The sequence below is a fragment of the Phocoena sinus genome, chromosome 6 (assembly GCF_008692025.1).
Source record: "Phocoena sinus isolate mPhoSin1 chromosome 6, mPhoSin1.pri, whole genome shotgun sequence".
NCBI lineage: Eukaryota > Metazoa > Chordata > Mammalia > Artiodactyla > Phocoenidae > Phocoena > Phocoena sinus.
In genome coordinates this window covers 9,132,751-9,150,552 of record NC_045768.1, presented here as the reverse complement: position 1 = coordinate 9,150,552, position 17,802 = coordinate 9,132,751, and the positions used below count along the sequence as shown (strand labels likewise).

Here is a 17,802-nt window from a genome sequence, read left to right as displayed (position 1 = left end):
AAACTGTCCACTCTCATTAACGGGAGGCCTCGGAGTGCCTTTTCGTTCTCCTGTCCCCACGTCCCTTCCTCCGTATGTCCAGGAACAATAGAAGTGAAAATGCAAAAGCAGCAGCTATTTGTGGTGCAGGGACCCCTCTCCCTACAGCCCTCTCTGGCCGGGGGCCGTCCCACTGTCTGATCTTAATGCTGCCCCATCCCCCTCACCGTCAGCCACCAGAGCTGGAGTTTTTGGTAACCTGATTTCAATTTGAGTGATTCCTATTGAGCAACTGGTCTGTAAAAGAGTCAGGCCTGCAACTTGAAATCTCTTTTAATTTCCCGTTTACCGCATCAGCCCCACATTGTCTATCGTATGTGATCAGAAACTTTTTCGGTTTTTTCCCTTGTAAATTCCTGGTTGCTGCCACCACTGACTTCTTACGTCATACCTGTTTTCCTCTGTAGCAGAGGGGAGTGGGATGTGTGGTGTCATGGGTCTCGCAGAGACCCCCTGAGTCTAACTCAGCAAACACACAGGCGAAAATGCAATAGTAGAGGCAGCAGCAGTTCATATCCAAAAAGATCCAGGGGTTTTAATGCCGTAGGTTCAACACTCGATTTGTTCAACGGCCATTTGTTCAATGATTGTCTACCCTGGGGAAGAAATTGTCCTAGAAAATGGGGTACCAACTTGATCTGATCTGGTCCTGCTCTTGAGAAGGTGTCTTGGGATAACGGGAGTGAGAAAGGACGCACAGACACCCAATCTAGCCTGGGACAAGCCCAGCAGAGGTTTTACCAAATGAGGATGCTTAGGTGGAGTCTTGAAGGACGAAGGGGAGTTTGAAGAGGAGGTAAGGGAGGAAATGGGGATTCTAGGAGGAGGGAGTGGGGTGGCTGAAGAATCAGGCTGAGGCAGGAAAAGAACGTGGCAGATTCAGAGACGTACAGGACCTTCACTCTTCCTGGTGGAGGGAGGGGTAAGCAGTGACAAGAGTCTGGAGAGGCGGGCTGGTGTGTGAGGACGGCTAAAACCAGGGTACAGATGTGGGTTAGGTTGCCCAGGGAAAGTGTGTGGAGTGAGAGAACACACTAAACCAGAGCCCTTGCCAACAGCAACCCTCACAAGGTTGGGGAGGAGCCAGGAGGGGCTGCTGTGAGACAGAAGGAACTAGGCCAGGGAAGGAGGAGTTGCAGAGTGGGGTCAGCCAGGCAAAACCTGCTGCCCCAGAGAGGCAGGCTTCGGCCAGGAAGTCCCTGTGGACAGGGCAGCTGAGGAACTGGGCAGCTTGATTCTCTAGCATACACTTAAGTTCCGTGGGCCGTAGAATTACCCCAAAACTGTTCACTTAGAGGGTCACAGCAGGCGATTTTGATGGGAATTGTTGAGTCTGCATGCAGTAGGTGCTGCATAAGTGCTTGCAGTTCCATGACAGTCCTCATTGTGATTGGCTGCTCTGTTCCCATCTACCGTGGCATCTCGGTTTTTTCCCTCACTTTCCCTCAAGCAGGTCATCTTTTAAAATTGTAAGTTGGATCTCGTCACTTCTCTGCTTAAAAACCCTTCAGGATAAAGTTAGAGCTTGTGTGGGGTCCTGGGTGCCGTGGCCCCCGAAGCTCTCTTCAGCCTGGTCCCCTACCCTCTCCCTAGCCTTCAGGCCCTGACCACCCCGGCCTCCTTCCAGGTCCCCCCTCAGCCAGACCTCCTGCTGCTTAGGAGATGCCCCAGAGCCCCTCCCTGCCTCACCCCGCCAACCCTGCCCACCCCCAGTTCCCCACCGGAACAGCACTTCCTCGGGGGAGTGCGGACAGTCTTCCTGCTTGCCCTGCGTCAGCCGTTGCTCCTGTAACTTCATGGACGTGTTTGTGTCCCCCGCTGCAGGGTGAGCTCTGCAAAAGCAGGGACCTTGCCTGTCCTGCCGCCCCAAGTCCCCCCTCCCCCACCCATCTGGGTTGATGTGGGCCACGGCTTGCTCAACCATCTCTAACAGCTGAATGGCTGGGCTGACCCTGTCTTCTCATCCAAGGAGGAGGCCCTCTGTGCAGTCACCCAGGTGCACCTGTCGTCCGAGGTTCAGCCAACACGCCACCTCCTCTGCGAGCTTCCTGGAGCGGCTGCCGCACCGTGCAGATGTTCCGTGTCCTTAGTTAGGTGGGATGCACCTTCTTAGGGCTCTCGGGGCACAGCAGTCTCGGGGTGTGAGTTCTTTCCCAGCTCCTGGAAAAGCCCTCGGTGTACAGTGGGTGCAGTGCCGACAGGGCCCCGTGCTCAGGAGGGCCCCGCGCTTGGCTTAACGCTCAGCCTCCGCTGTCGCCATCTTGAAATTCTTAATGACATTTGACAGGTCCCCCAATGGTTTTGCACCGGGCCCTGTACCTGCCTTGCGGGGACGATGTGCGGGGCCACGAGAGAACCCTGGGATCTGTAGACGCCGGGGCCCAGCTCAGGGCGAGCCCTCTCTGCAGGGTCGCCTGTCACCATCTTAGCTCTGCTCACCCACAACCACAGTCAGTAACTCATTCTTCTGTTTGCTCAGCTTCATTGACTAAGTGCTGTGGTCAGAGGCATCGATCAACTGCGTCAAATCCCTCTGCAACTGCTCCTCTCCCTCCCAGGGTTCCCAAACGCGGCGTGTCTTCAGAGGCACTGCTGGGGCTTGTCAGAGAGATTCCTGGGCTGCATCCAAGGCCCACTGAACCAGACTCCCCGGAGCTGGGACTGTGAGTCTGTATGGTTAGCAGTAGTGCCTGCATCTGTGCTGTGACGCGCAGAATGGAGAGTGAGAACCTTCGTCCAAGCGGATGAGCCCTTGGTGCGGCGTTTGGTGTCCTCTCGGTCTGGCCCCGGCTTCGTCTCCCACAGGCAGCCTTACCCTGCAGCAGAGTCAGCTCTCCCTGACTGCCGTCGCTCCTGTCTCCTCCTGTAAGACCGGCAACCTCCTCTGAGGCAGTGTCCCCGGAAGCCCCACCCGCCTGCTTTCGTGCTCACTCAGCACGTGGTTTTTATTCTCCCAGCACGTGTCCTGTGGCACAGTGGCTTGTTCCTGCCCCGTTGTCCCCCCAGCCTGAGAGCTCCTTGCAGGGGGTAGCTCGCCTCTGCATCCTCAGTTCGTCAGGACTGAGCCGTGGACACAGGACTTACACTCAGCAAGGCCCCGCTCCCTGGTCCAGCCGGCCGGCCGGTGGCACAGATGTTTGCTCCTCCAGGGCCTGTGGGAACAGGCCCCGCCCAGAGTCATTCTGGGAGGTCACGCGTTTGTCGTGTGGAAAGGGCAGCATGTAGAACGGGAGCTTTCTTTATGTGATCATTACCCACCCCTCTTCCGTTTTAGAAATGACTGTGTGTGACCAGAGCTCAGGCTACTGAGCTACTTCAAACCAACCCCCAGTCACACCACGAAGAGGCAGTTGTGTTGCTTTTGTCCCCCAGACCTGTTGGGTTTTAAATGGTTTTCCTATCATTGTAACCTTTCTTCTCGGCATTCGCTAAAGGCAGCTGATGACCACGACAAGTGGATTATGTGCTTTGATCGATACCTGCTTATGTGTGGGCAGCGTGGGCCTTAATGGCCAACGCCTGCGCCATAAAAGATGAGCTGGGTCGATGGAAGGTACTTTCTGAGCACCTGCTGTGTGCTCCCACCTGAGGGGGACATGCGGACACAGCAGTTCGGGGGAACGTGCCATTGTGGTTCTCAGTGGGCGTTCGTTTCCTGGACACACGTGGTAATAACACCTAACGCCTTCGTTCACAAAGTGCTTCCTGGGCTGTGACCCTCTACAGCCCCACGGGACAGGCGTGGAAGCCACTGGATGGGGAATGGGACCAAGACAACAGGGCAAACCAAGTCCTGCGCTCAGAGCTGAGCATCCTGGTCCCACTGGTGCACTTTGCCCAGTGGGTAGAGATCAAGATTAAATCACCCACTTCCTCGGGTCACCTGCCACGTCACTTAAGGCTTGGGAAACCCTTTCTTCCTCTTGGATGTCCTTCCCTGTATGGAAAAAAGTGGCCACTGATGTCTGGAAACTTCTGAGTTCCTAGGGGGACTCGAGCTGGTGGGGCAGCTCAAGTCCTGCTTGAGAAGGCGGAGGTCCCCAGGACTGCCCGCTTCCCGGGCTCTGTGGGCTGTTGGTGGCGCCTGTGCTTTCTGAGCCTTGGGGACTGCTCCGTGCACCCTGTAACCTCCTTTTTCTCCTCTGTCTTTCTCAGGCACATCTCTCTCACGCTCCCTGCTACCTTCCGAGGCAGGAACAGCACTCGGGCTGACTATGGGTACCAGCACTCCAATCTGTATGCCATATCAGGTACGTGCGGCCGCTGCGAAGGGCCAGCTAGCGCGTCTGTGTCCCAGGCACCGCCTCCCTCTACGTGCTTCCTGGCTGCTAACGGCATCTGTGTGTCTTACCTCTCTTTTTACCCCTGCAGGGGGCCTGTTCCCTGCAGGGACCAGGCCTTCCCTTTCCTCTGTGTCACCATAGCGCTTAGTGAAAGGCCAGATCCTCAGCATGTTTTGAAACTGATGAAAAACAATGCGTGGATTTCACAAGCTTGAAGGGAGGTTTCCAGAGAATAGTCACCACATCCTTCACCTGCCAGATCCAGGGCAGGTTCCCCGCGGGGACTGGGGACCCCGCAGACCTGAGGCCTGGTGCCGCCTGCCCTCCGTATCCACGTCTGTCCTCATCTCTCACTTCTCAAAGCCAGGTCTGTGACCAGCGGCTGTGCCGGCGTCTCCCCCACCCCCGGCCCCATCGTATGAGTCTGTGATTTCTGAACTCGGCCCTGAAGTGGATAGTGTTACCTTGGCAGGAACTTGGTCAGTCCTGGTTTCCTTTTTCAAAAAACTTAACAAGCCTTATTACAGAATTGAGATTCATTAGGTGCCTGGCGGGGCAGGTGACTTGCTAAGAGCTGAGGAGACCCACAAACTTGACTCTGATTATACGGGGCCTCCAGCTGGGGGGCGTTTGTATATAAGGGGGAAATGGCAAGTGGGTGCCACTTACCAGCACATACCCTTAATGGTGAGTGATGTTTTGAACACGGGAACATGGCATTCATTCATGTACCATAATGAGTCGGTTATTTGAAAGGTAATCTTTTTTCTAAAAATTGCAACTTCAGGTTACTAAACAGATGAAATAGAACAATGGTCTAAGTCGTGTCAGCATTAGTTTTTCTTGTTATGATCACGCCCTAATAGGTTTGGAAGTATGAGCAAAGGCCAGTCGTTCTGTTTCTGGGTGGCGCTCCTGCTGGGGAAGGGGAAGGGGAAGGGGAAGGACGGAGATGTTCTCAAAGCCCTCATCCTGGCTTTTCTCCAGGAGCCAAGCTCCCCAGGGCAGTGGGAACGTGTGGTCGAAGAGAAGCATCTCCAGGGAGAATTTCTTTTGTGCACTGGCTATTTCAGCAGAGTCGACAAGGAGCATAACAAGTGTGGAAAGATGACCTATTTTGTAGAAAAGCTGAATATTTCCCCAGATGCCTAGTGGCAGAGTGGTGCAAAATAGGTCTGTGAAATCCAGCAGGGCGGCCCCGTTCCGAGTGCACATAAGGAGAGCTCAATCACAGCAGATGACTTTTTTCCCCTCCAGCTCGCAAATCTTTTTCCAGCCACGGGGTTCGGCTGCCCCCACCGTACCTGGATTCGCTGATGGCTTTCCCAGCTGTTGACGTTTCTGCAGAGAAGGGCCCACAGAGTAAAATCTCCTCTGGTTTGGCAGGAATGTTCCTGTCTGCCTCTGGGCCACTGCTTCCTCGCCCCGCGGCTTTGATGAGGTGTTGTCTGGGTTCATTTCAGCTGTTAGTTTAGCAATACCGAGGTAACAGTCTCAAGACGCAGGGGAAGCCATTCAGAAACTTCCTGTTACGTTTGCGTAAGTGTCAGTCAATTGGATTTTATCTTCCAAACAGAGGTAGTCGAGGCTGTGGCCCAGGGCAGCAGGCAGCTCGGGCCTCCTCGGTGGTGGCAGCATCAAAGCCAGGGTCCAGGACTGCTTTGTTGTGATGCTGCCAGGCGTGCCCTGCGGGACCCACAGGCTCCGTAAGGCCGGCAAACTCAACACTGGCAGCCGTGGTGCGTGCAGCTGGGAAGCCTGCCCAGCGGCAGCCTGCCTGCGAGCCATTCTGGCTAAAAGGGAGCAGAGACCACGCCCCCCCCCCCCCCCCCCCCCCGTTCCAACAGTATTTGGCACTGAGTGGCATGTCTCAGTTTGGTATTGCGAAGTTAAGGTTTCAGTGGTTCACTCCAAAAACAGTCAAGGCAGCATGTGCTCCAGCCCCCAGCCCGTGCACAGTGCCCAAAGCCATGATGTCTGGCGCTCTGCTGGTAGTGGAACGAATCACCAAACTGTTCTCCTCCCCAAGCAGCTCTGGCACACGTTCGCAGCGGACGTCAGGCACTGAGCCTTTGGTGCGAACTCCTGGTCTGCTCTGGTTCGTTCCTGAAACTATTTGATTACTGCTCCCCTTGCTTGTGGTCCCTTCCTAAGATAAGTAGGTTTCCAAACAATGTTATTAGAAGTTTGAAGAGCAGCCTACATTTAATTTATACGTATGGTTATTAAAGTAATATGTACTTTTAAGTGTTTTCCCAAGGGCATATCTGTTAATATATTTCTTCTGTACCTTTCACTGAGACAGTTCATCCCTGTCCTGCCTGCAGAGGGAGAGACACTGCTCAGAGCTGCTGAGAGACCGGTGGGCACAGCATGTAGCTCTGTCCCCAGCACACAGAGGTGCTCGTGAAATGGTTGTGGAAGGAAGGGGAGAGGAAGGAAAGCATTTAGCCTAGTGTCTGCCTTGCCTGGGAGTACCCTCTATGACCTCTGGGGCAGGTGATCGTCCTGATTTGCTGCTCCAACCCTACAGTGTCTGGGCCACCATCTCTGAGCAGCCCAGCCCATCTCTGCGCGGTGCTCCCGTGTTCAGCAGGGCTGTCTTACTGTATGTTCATATCCCTCCGGCCATCTGGGGTACCACGCGTCCCGTCAGCGTTGCATGCCGACTGTTCTGCACTGTCCAGCCAGTGGGTAGTTCTCTCTTGCCCACAGGATTGGGGTGAGGAACATGGTGCTGAAATCCTGAGAAGCTTATTCCCTTCTCTGCCATCTTGTACCCTCATCAAAATGGCCATGAAGCACACCTTTGATCCTCACACTTCCTCTTCCAGGAATTTCTTCTGGAAAATACAGATGTGCAAAAAAGATTTATCCACAAGGGCGAGCACTGCTGCTTTTTAAATATAATACCCAAAAAAGGGGCGGGGGGGGGATATCATAAATGTCTAAAATAAAGGCAAGTGGTTAAATTATGAAACATCCATACAGTGGCCTTAACTTCTCAAGCATCAGAAACAGTTCTGATTTAGATAAAAAGATGTGCATGAATGCTGTTAAGTGACAGCCAGGACGTGCAGTGTGATCTCATTTTAAGAAATACATCTAAAGGTCTGGGAAGGCACATGCCGAGGTGTTTATAGTGGTTTTCACTGGATTTTTCCTGCTCTTCTTTCTGTTTCTTTGCGGTGTCTCCTTTTTCTGTGATCGCACATATTGCGCTCGTAAGAAGAAACAACGTAGGACCGATGTTAACTTGTCACGCTCTTGGGAAGCCTTGCAGATTCCAGTGATTCGCCGTCTTTTCTGAGTGCTCGCAAGTCTTCTGACCCATCATACGCTTTCAAATTCTAGTGGATATCACTTCCAGGCCATAGATCAATAACTATCTTATTATCCCTTTTTGAGGACATGATTTTTTTCTGTTGTTCAGTCTCCTGGAACCTCCTGTCCACTGATGTTCCTCAGAGACCACAGACTTATCTTTTGCGCCAAGTGGCCCCGCAGACACCGACTGAGCTTGAAAGCACCAGGCTGCTCACCTTTCTTGCCCCTCAAATTCCCCATCACCATGTTATTCACTCCTTAGGGTTTGAGGATGGTTTTCTTTGAAAGAGTAGATGAAATAAAATGGTGGGCACCTGGTTTGTCTCACTCTGTAACCTGCATATAGTAGGGTTGGCAAACCACTGTTTAAATTGTCCTTACTTGTGATAAGTGGCAGCTCATGGGCTCATGCTTTCCTGGCGATGTTCTTATTGGTGTGTCTCCCTCAATTACATGCCCTTAAGATCTTCTCCTGGGAGGACTTGCTGCCGGGCCATGTTGATTTCTCTAGATTCTGTCCCAAAGCCCCAGTTCCTAAGTTTCCTTGTCAGAACTTTTAGTGGCTGTTAGTTTTCTTTTAAAGAATATCTTCTCTCTCCTGAACATCTTCTACTTTAGTCCCAGATGATGGTATCCTCCCTTTTTTTTTTCCTTATAATTTTTTTAGATGTTTAGGTGTCTGACCGTTTGCTCATTTCTCTTCCACCTATTCCAGAAAGATTTAAGGTAGCTGCAAAAATGCATGTAACAAAGTGAGAACGGAAGGGGAACAGTAAGAGGGAATGAAAATACAGGATAGCAAAGTAGGGTGCAGCTGTGGGTGAGGCTTTGCATGAAGCGGAGATTCTGGATTTGGTTCTGAGTCAGCAGTTTCCTTACGGACAACCTAAAAATAAGCTGGTTGTTCAAGGAGAGCCTAACTATTCCTTTTATGAATTTTTCTTCGTACAGAGGGCCCTGTAAGGTGCTGGGAACGGCCGCTTTTCCGTGAGTTTGATAAGGACAGACTGTATGCCCACGTGAGGCAGATCCACTCATGTTTGAACCCCTAAAATGTTTGGAAGTTGAGTGAGATGTTTCTTAAGAAATGCTCTTGTGCTGGGTGTCATGTGCCTTAGAGGCTGGGGACCTCGGGGGACGTCAGGAAAGAGGAGATCCCCAACGTCCTTTCCAACCTGAGGGCCATCTGTGCCGAGGGTCCCTGTAACAAGCAGCTCAGCCCAGAGGCACCAGGATTGCTTTTTCCAACCTAGGAATGTCTTGTCGGCCACGTGGCAGGTTTTACTTAAGGAACAGGTGACAGTAGGTATGGGACACTACGCTGTAAGAGTCTTGTTTTTGTGGTGGTTATAAACTGATTTATAGCGCCATGTAAAGAATTTTTACCAAAGAACTTGTTTTTCTCCGTTTTGAAAAAAATTGACACAGTCGTATAAATTAGGACAGCAAAGCAGATGCATGTTAAAACCAGCATGTAATAAAACCAAAAATCTCCAGCTCAGCCCGCAGTTTCAGGATGAGCCACATGCAGAAATGCGCCAAGGCCTCGTGGTGCAGGGAAGCACCTTCTAGCGCCTGACATCTTCATCTGTCCGTCAGCACCAGGCTGACCACATGATTTATTTTCCACTTCGTCACTTTTGAGAGTGAAAGGGTCACAGAGTTGCATCAGGACAAAGCCGGAACCTGGAACTGACCCGGCAGACAGGGGCTGTGGTCACCTTGCCTTTAGTTTTTCTGTTTTCTTCAGGGTTTTTTTGTTTCTGTTTTTGTTTTTGCTTTTGTTTTTTGATTGCTGGAAAAGCCAGCTTATTGCCCTGCACAGCTGTTGCCTCTTAAAAACCGGTCCCTTTTCACGATGTTTGACATCAGGAAGCGTGTGAGAGTGGACAAGCTTGAGTCCATCGGCCAGCAGTTTAGCCACGACACTCGTGCAGGGAGAAGGAGAATTTTATCTGAAACACAGAACCCCGTACGAGCCGTGTAACTCTGACATCAGACCGGGAAAGCGCAAAGCAATTAAAAATAATTAATGATTTCTGAATATCAGCCTTCTCCATGCAGTTTTAATCTAGTCCTCATTTAAATTGGAAGATGGACATTTAATTATCAGTATTATGAAATTCATGATTTATATATTTCATCCAACTGGATAAAATTTCTGCCATCAGCCCTTCATCTTATTATGAAAGAAAATCTGTATATTTCACAGTGTGATCGTTTAAAAACCCATCTGCAGCCTACCAAACAACTGCAAACATATTTTCCTTTCATTTCTGGTGATTACATTATTTCTGTCTTTTAATTAGGAAAAAAAAAGCTCACCTGGAATATCGGAAATAAACTTAATACTGTAATGATCATAAAGCACTGCTGGGCCAGAAAATGAAGACCAAAGGACTAAAACAATAGGGTGTGTGAGAAATGCTGTTCTTTTCTGTGTAAGGTGTTCTAACAGACAGCTGCTCCACATGTCACGTTTATGCTGCAGAGTTTGCGTGTGGAGTACGTGTGCGTGTGTGTGTTTCTCCTTTTCCCATGCATGTGGGTGAGTGTCAGCCTGCGATTGGGTTGACAACCTCAAAAGAGGGGAAGGGCCGCCAGCTTCTAGTGGGAGCCCCGGAGTAATGTGAATTGCCCTCTGCGTTCGCAGGTACCCCTGTGGCCTCTGTCATTAATGGACATGTTCACGCGGCTTTTGTGGCCTTGAACGTCAGACCCCTCCTTTCCTTTATCCTCCGATGAGGATTTTCAGACTCACCTAGGACTGGTTGGAGAGGTGGGGGGTGAGCACGTGGGAGGGTGGCAGCGATCCGCGGGAGAAACATCAGTTTGATGCAGCCCCAGATTATAGCATATGAGGAAAATTCCTCAATGAAGTGGAAAGATATTTATAATAACGGTGCTCAGATCAAGGAGGAGATAAGTCATTTTAAAGACATATAAATTTTTATCATCCCCTCTAACGGCCATTGCGTCCCTTGTCTATCCATCTATTCCTGCCCTGACAACAAAGGAGAATAGAATAAGGAAAAGCAGAAATGAATGGGAGTGGGTGGGCACTTAATCGCATAGTGTATCTGTACATCCTGGCGCGAAGGTGCGGGTGACAGGTGGCCGGGTTTGCTCTGTACACAACCATGTGTGTGCTGTCGGGCGCTCACACGCTGCCTTGTTTCGATTGATGAATTGCCTGCTTTCTTGATTAAACCTTCCGTCACTTAAGAAACAAAAAGCCTGTGTTTAGATGGCAGAGTGGGACACGTCAAAAAAATCTGTCTCCTTTACCTTTGTGCAGATGTTGGGCACAGACTGTAACATGTATTATTAAAATGAATGTGGCATTTACTGTGCATTATTCCTTTCCTGGGAGAAAGGACTGTAAATTATATGCTAATAATAAGCTTTAACCCTTTCGAAATGCAAAAGATTCAAGAGTGCAAATATTCACGTAGGCCTGGCTGATTGGACGTGCTCTCATACAGCCACCGTGGTCACTGAAGTTAATGAACGGTGTGTGCGGGCAGACACGCAGGGCACTTGGGAACTCGAGGTGCTCCGCTCTGCAAGTGCCTCTGCTAGGATTTTGCGGAGAGAGACCCTGAAACCCCTTGGCTGGGCTCTGGGTCATCTTACGACAGATGAGGTCCAGAGCCATGCCCAGTTCCCCCGGCGCATCTTCTGGACCTGAGCATCAGGCGTGGTCCTCTGATGTTCTCCTGTGTCCCCGCTTACGGGGCTGGCTGGGCTCGGGCCCGGCAGGTACCAGGTGTTGGTGCCTCGCACTTCCTGGACCTGGCTTATCAGTCCTCAGTCCAGTTGCCCAGGTGGCAGACTCATGTCCCCAAAGCACAGCCTCTCAGATCAGACCTTGCGTTCTTTCATACCTCACCTGCCTGGCGTTGGGGCTGTCAGTGGCCAGTCTCCACCTGTCCGGCGTCCCTTCCTCTGTGCCCAGCAGCCGGGGTCGCTCCCTGTGTCCTCATCTTTGTGTCTTTCTGTGCATCCGCCCCTGCCAGTCCCATGGCCCAGGTGGCCCCATCGTCTCTTCTCCTTTTCTCTGCTGACCCATCCTTGAAGCCCTGCTCCTACAACTACCTCTTCATGAAGCCTGTCTGCGTCCCTTCCAGTCAGGGCTGCTGGTCTCCTCCCACACTGCTTTGTGTTAGGACGATCTCACCTGGGAGCAGTCTGAGGCAGCAGAGGCTATGTTTAGAAGAGACGATGGAGGCTGTCTTCAATCCTTTTTGGATCCATGCGGTTGTAATTAAAGGCAAAGCGACCAGAACGACTGTTTACTTCCCTGTTCATTCAGCAGACAGCGCTGCCGTGTGCCAGGCCCTGTGTTCCCTCTTCGAGGGAAGCGTGGGGAAGAAGGTTCAGCATGTGACTGACGGGGCGTTTGGGGTCAGAAGCACGTGGGGCCATCACACAGAGCCACTGTGAATGGCCGCACTGCACAACGCGTGTGAATGGTTCCTGCCTGGAGCTGTGCAAGGGCCCTGCGTTATGTTACCCTGGGCAAGTCACTCAACGCTAGTTATTCACCCCTGGAAAAGAATACAGTAACCGCCCACTAGCTTCCCAGGATTGCTGAGAGGATCCAGGACGTCGAAGAGTATGTTACAAATCAGGAGGCAGTGCGGGAATGTCACTTCCCTCCATCCTCGCCTCCCCTGCAGGGCTGTGATCAGAGTCGGAGCCCAGAGGTTGGATGAGGATTGTTGCTCAGGACACGCTGGCTCATCTTGGCCCCGTGCTCCCTTGTATGGTTGTATCTGTGAGATTTTACTTCTCAGCAGTCAGAGCTCTCTGAGTGCTCAGCGAAAACATCTTCCTGAGGCCAGAGAAACTTGCAGTAGAGGCTCTGGCAGGGCTCGGCTTGGCATCCCCTGGAAACCGAGGCCCGCTGTCACGCATCGTCACTTAGACGTTGGCAGCTTTCCGTGGCAGGCAGCCCATGAACCCTTCTCGGGAAGGTGACAGGATGCTGGCTTGAGGGCAGGAAGGAAAGACGCACTTGGCAGAGTGAGCTGGCCACTTCCATAAAATCTTCCAACGTGCCTTTGGTGTCTTTGGAGGAAAAGTGCTGGTGGGCTGGCTGCCTTCCGCTCCAGGCTTTCATTTCTGCTTTTCCTGGGCTCCACCGGCAGGAGAAAGTTACGACTTCTTCCAGTTTCGTCATCGTGAAAAATAAAAATATTATTAGGTGACAGATACTTCAGTGCTCTTAAAAGGTGGCCACGCCCCTGCCGTGCCTTCAGTCTCGCTTCGGTTTTTAGGCACGGCGGAGTGTAGGCGGCGTTGGTTTAATGGGCCACGTTCCCCTCTTAAATCCTCGGGTGAGGCAGCTGAGAGGCAGTGGGAAGAGCCGGGTGCAGGCCCAGCCTCTCCTGCTGGCTAGCCCGGTGATGCCAGGCTCGGCACCACGCGTTTCTGGATCTAAATGCCCACGTCTCTCGACGTCAGTAATTGCAATAACAACATCAGTGATTCAAATGTAACTGTAGTTCAGCTAATACTTTTTGGAAGTTTCCTCTGTGTCAACCACTGTCTGGTATCTAAGGTAGCAGTGGTAACACCCACCTCCCAGGGCTGGGGTTGTGTGGGAAGGAGCCTGTGTGTTTTTCGGGTTGGGATACCTGAGGTGTTACTAGCAGATGTGTACTTACTGACTCCAGACTTCAGAGAAATTCCATCCAAACGCTGTCTTGACTATAAACTTCCCAGACACGGACAGTTAGAGAAAAACCAACTTTCTGACACCTTTCTCCCTGCATGTTTACCTTCTTTGTCTAGTTTTTAAGCAGAAATATGCCTCCATTTCCCCATCGTAATTCCTTTCCTGGCAGGCAGCGTGACTGTGGTCCTTTCTGAAGGCCTAGCCAGAGAAATGCTGGAAACAAAGGGAAGACGCTTAATCCCAGCTCTTCATCTGCTCTTAGCACTTCTTCAGAGGTTTTCTCTGGGGTGAATGAAGTCGTCAGGTTTACCGAACACTCCTGCCTAGGAGCAGCTTATATCGGATTAGCCCTTTGTTCCTTTTTCTATCTCTGTCTCTCCCTGTGTCGCAATAAGAGACTGTCAGCTGAGAGGGGGAAATGATATAATTAAGGGAAATTCTTTAAACACATTTAGGGAGCTGAAGTTGTTTTTGCTTTTATTAAAATGGATTGCATTCATTTATTTTAATAATACCTAGCCTTCTTCTAGCACTTACTGTGTACAAGACTCTGGAGTAAGCCCTTTCCATGCATTTTGTTATTTAATCCCAACAAATCCTTGCCAAGAAAACCTTTAGGATTTGTACCGTTACTACTACTATCTCTATTTTACAGATACAGCACAGCTGCCAGCGTTGCTGAGTTCCTACGTTCAAGCCTTGTTTCGAGCCTCATAAAATAAGTATCTTTATTTTACAGGTGGAGAAACAGGTTTGAGAGAGTGATTTGCCCACAGTTACACTGCCAGTAAGCGGGAGGGCTGAGATTCAAGCCCATCCAGACCCTAAGCTCCCAGCCCTGGCCTGGAGGACGCTCCTTCTGGCTGTGGACCATTTCCCTGCCTTTGTCAACTGAAGTTGGAAGGACACACACATCCAGAGTGGCTCACGGTTTATTAGGTCTCAGTGTTGTTTCAATCTCAGATGATCCCCGGCCCCTCATCTCTGGGACCGCATCAGAGTGAGGCCTTTGATCCTTGACTGGCAATGACCCTCCCCCCCCAGTCCGCAGGGCACTGCCAAGAGCGGTGTGGCTCCTATTGGCAGTTGCTGGGCAGAACGGTGAAGAGGTGAGCACACAGCCCCTCACTTGAAGCTGAGTGACCTTAGGCAAGCGGCTTCACCTTTCTGGGCCTCAGTTTCCTTTTCTGTTAAATGGGAATGGCAGTGGTTTGTAGTGAAGATTAGAACCATGCCTGGTACGTGGAAGGTGCTGTAGATGTGTTGATGATGATTGTAATTATTCCACAGCACCTCCCTGCCGCCCCTTCTCAGATTCTTTCCCAACCAGGAAAGGGAATACTCCAGATGCTTCAAGGAACCTCCTCTCCATCAGTAGGCAAGGCTACTGCTGGTCTTGTGTCAGAGACGGAGACCTTTGTTGGGGGGTGGGGTGGGGTGTGGAGCTCAGGGCACCTGGATGTCCCCTTGCTGTGGCCTTCCATCAGCCCTGTGGTGGCAGTGGGCAGCGCAAACAGACCATTTCACACCTTGGGACTGAAGTGTAGGCGTCTTCTTCCCCTGTCCCAGCTTCCCGGACCCTGCCCACAATAGGCCTCTTATTTGAACTGACAGTCACCTCAGTGCCATCTGCTTTGAAGCCTCGTTCTCTAGATTGGGCCTCCTAAGGTGCCAGCCTCTGCTGAGGTCACTGAGCCATTCCAGACCCTGTGCGACCCTCTCCTGAGCTCCTGGTCGCAGCTCCCGTCCTGCTGGCCCCGCTGCCTAGGTTCTCCTGCTCTCCCGCGTGGCCCAGCTCCCAGGCTCCAGCCTGGCTGACTTATGACGGTAGTCACAGGGGATCAGCTTCCAGGTGAGCGTCTTTAAACTCCTGAAGACTTAGTGAGTAAAGGTGTGGGCGTCGGCAGAACTCAGGGAGAGGTTGGATGGCTGTACGGAATTCGGTGATGAGATCAGGAGTTATCCTCTCTGTCTGTCACAAAGGATGTCAGGACGAATGCATTTAACTGCTAACATTAGGACAAAAGACATTCTGATCTGTTTTGTAGCAGTGAAGCCACCTTCCCTCTGGACAGAATACCTGAATCCATCCGTTTTTGTGCAGTGGGTGTTTGTGTCCTGAATACCCAATGCTTTCTTCCCTCTTTTTATAAATGGCCAGTGGTGGTCTTAACCTTTTATGTTTAAAAACACAACCTTCACTGCTCCAGCTAGGGTTTGGACAGGATGTATTTATCACATACCCCGGAGAACGAGGCTCCTTACTTCTCAGATTTGTGTTTTGATTGTCTCAGACGGTGAGTGAGGCAGAACTCCTCCAAGCTTGAGATCCTTTGTTTAGAGCGCGGTTTCTCGTGCCTGGCTTGTTTTACAGTGTGAACGATCTCATGATCCACTGGCGAGGCAACATCCATAATTTTGAAGGACAGAGGAGAGCGTGCCTCGTTGGCCCTAAGCATCGCTCCTGGTGACACACTTAGAAGTACTTAATCGCTTCCTATCTGGAGGCAATAAACGCACCCATCTTTCTGTTCCATTGCCTCCTGTGTTTACCTTAAATATGCCCTGTGCTAACAAAATGTCAGTGTCACTCCTGTCAGAGGGTCCTTTGGCTCACGAATTACACAGCCCCCACTCACCCTTCTGCCAAAGGTGGTTGGACCTTTTATAGGCCCAGCGTGGGCAGCTTCTCTGGCCATAAGCCTCTTGGCTATCCACGCTGCTTGTAAACTTTGGCCGTCTGACTGGTTTCCCGGTTCTGATAAGGGCGACCTGTCTTTGGTTACAACGTCTTGTTCAGTGCTCAGTTCTCTGCTGGAGTCCAGGGTCCGTCCCAGGAGGTTAGGACCACGAGCCTCATTCACTGGTGTGTGTCCAAGCAGGGCCCGGCCCGCGGGAGGCGCTCGGTGATATTTGTCGTTGGATTGCTTCTTGAAATCCACCCTTTGTATCCGCCCTTCCCAGCTGCATGACTTTGGACAATTTGTGTAACATTTCATTCGTCTCCTCTTCTGAATCTTGAGGATTAGGGATAATGGATGTGAAGTGCCTTGCGCTGAGCGGGCCCCGCAGAGATGGCAGCTGAATGACTGTCGCAGACACTGTCGTTCCAGGGAGCGCTGGGCTTGGTCACCTGCAGTAAGACCCCCACCTCCACCCCGCCTAAAATACAATCAGGAGGGGCAGCTGGTCCACTAGGCAGGGCCAGAGGAGAACTCACAACTCACACCTGGAGGGACCCTGCCCAGTTCAGGGGACTTCTTGGTGTCATAGAAGACCAACCCCCCATCCTAGCTCAGAAATTGGTAATTGCATGAGATGTAAGTTTGTTACTGGGTAAAACAATTTAGAAGAGAACATCTCAACATTTAAATGAGCCTCCAATTTTCCCCTTCCCTTCTCATCGAATCAGCTCCGACTGAGAAAGGAGCATATCCGTGCTCAGCCCTCTAAACACTTTGACTTCTTTCTTCTTTGCCTTTTGGTTTGTGGCTCTTTCTTTCCTGCCCCTGTCATCCCAGGACCCTTGAGCCAGAGTCCTTACATAACTGTGAGCCAGGGCTTGCTTTCAGGGTCCATGAGAGTCACACCACCCACCGAGCACATCATGAAGGCTTCCCTGCACTCCAGAGCTGCTGCCAGGCCGGGTGCCGGCTCCAGGGCTTGTGCCGAGGGCTGGCTCGGCAGCCACAGGACACACCATGCACTGAAGACGATCTTTCTTGGGGTTTGGGAGAACAGTTTAAACAACTTTCTTAGATGTCCCCATCTTAGGGGAGGAAGCCAGGGTATCTATCGATGCTAAGGGACTGCTCCTTTCTTCAGACTACATTTTTTTTAAAAGATAATGTATCTTTTATTTGGGTTTAATGAGGACAGACATTTTAATCAGAGGTTAGTCATTTATTTTTGCAAACTATTGTTTTGATTCATCATTTTTGCAGATAATTAAATGGTTCAGTTGGCACAGTGTGTCTACTTTATTAAAACAGGTAATTTTGGAAAAAAAGAGAGAGAGATGCTGTTTTTTGGATCACTGCACAAGAATTGCTTTTATCTTCATCTTTGAGCATAGTTTCTGGTTGTTTTGCCAAAAGGCTCTCTCATGTTCAAGCATTTGGTGTCCTCTCTGGTCTGGGGCGGGGGGGTGGGGCTTGCCCTTGAATGATTGGGTTTTTAGCCTCTATGCCCTTTGAACCGGGAGGTGAAGCATAAATTCTGTGCTGTTACCTTTTAGAAAGACTCTTAGGTTTTAATTGGATTGGGGAAAAGAGCCTACAAGTTATGAACTTTGCAGAGCAGCAGTTTTTATGCTAAAAACAGATTAATTGTAGCCCTCGCAGTGGGTGGAGTTTAAAAGTCAATTACTGCTTGTCCTATTATAATTTACACACCTAGGATTTGAAACAGTCTGTCACTTGGTATAAAAATGAAAAGGTTACGTGTACCAGTTTGAGTATTCCTGTGACT

The 17,802-nt window shown here is 50.9% G+C and overlaps 1 protein-coding gene across 5 annotated transcripts in view; it reads left to right on the top strand.

The window, feature by feature from the left end:
• MVB12B (multivesicular body subunit 12B) overlaps positions 1-17,802 on the top strand; it is a 189,187-nt gene that overhangs the window by 103,451 nt on the left and 67,934 nt on the right. For 4 of the 5 annotated variants that reach the window (XM_032634520.1, XM_032634523.1, XM_032634521.1 and 1 more), the window contains one exon: positions 4,195-4,289. The exons of the other annotated variant lie outside the window; for it this stretch is intronic. In XM_032634520.1, the coding sequence (XP_032490411.1) occupies positions 4,195-4,289 (95 nt within the window). The remainder of the gene's footprint in view (positions 1-4,194; positions 4,290-17,802) is intronic. 5 annotated transcript variants of the gene reach the window in all.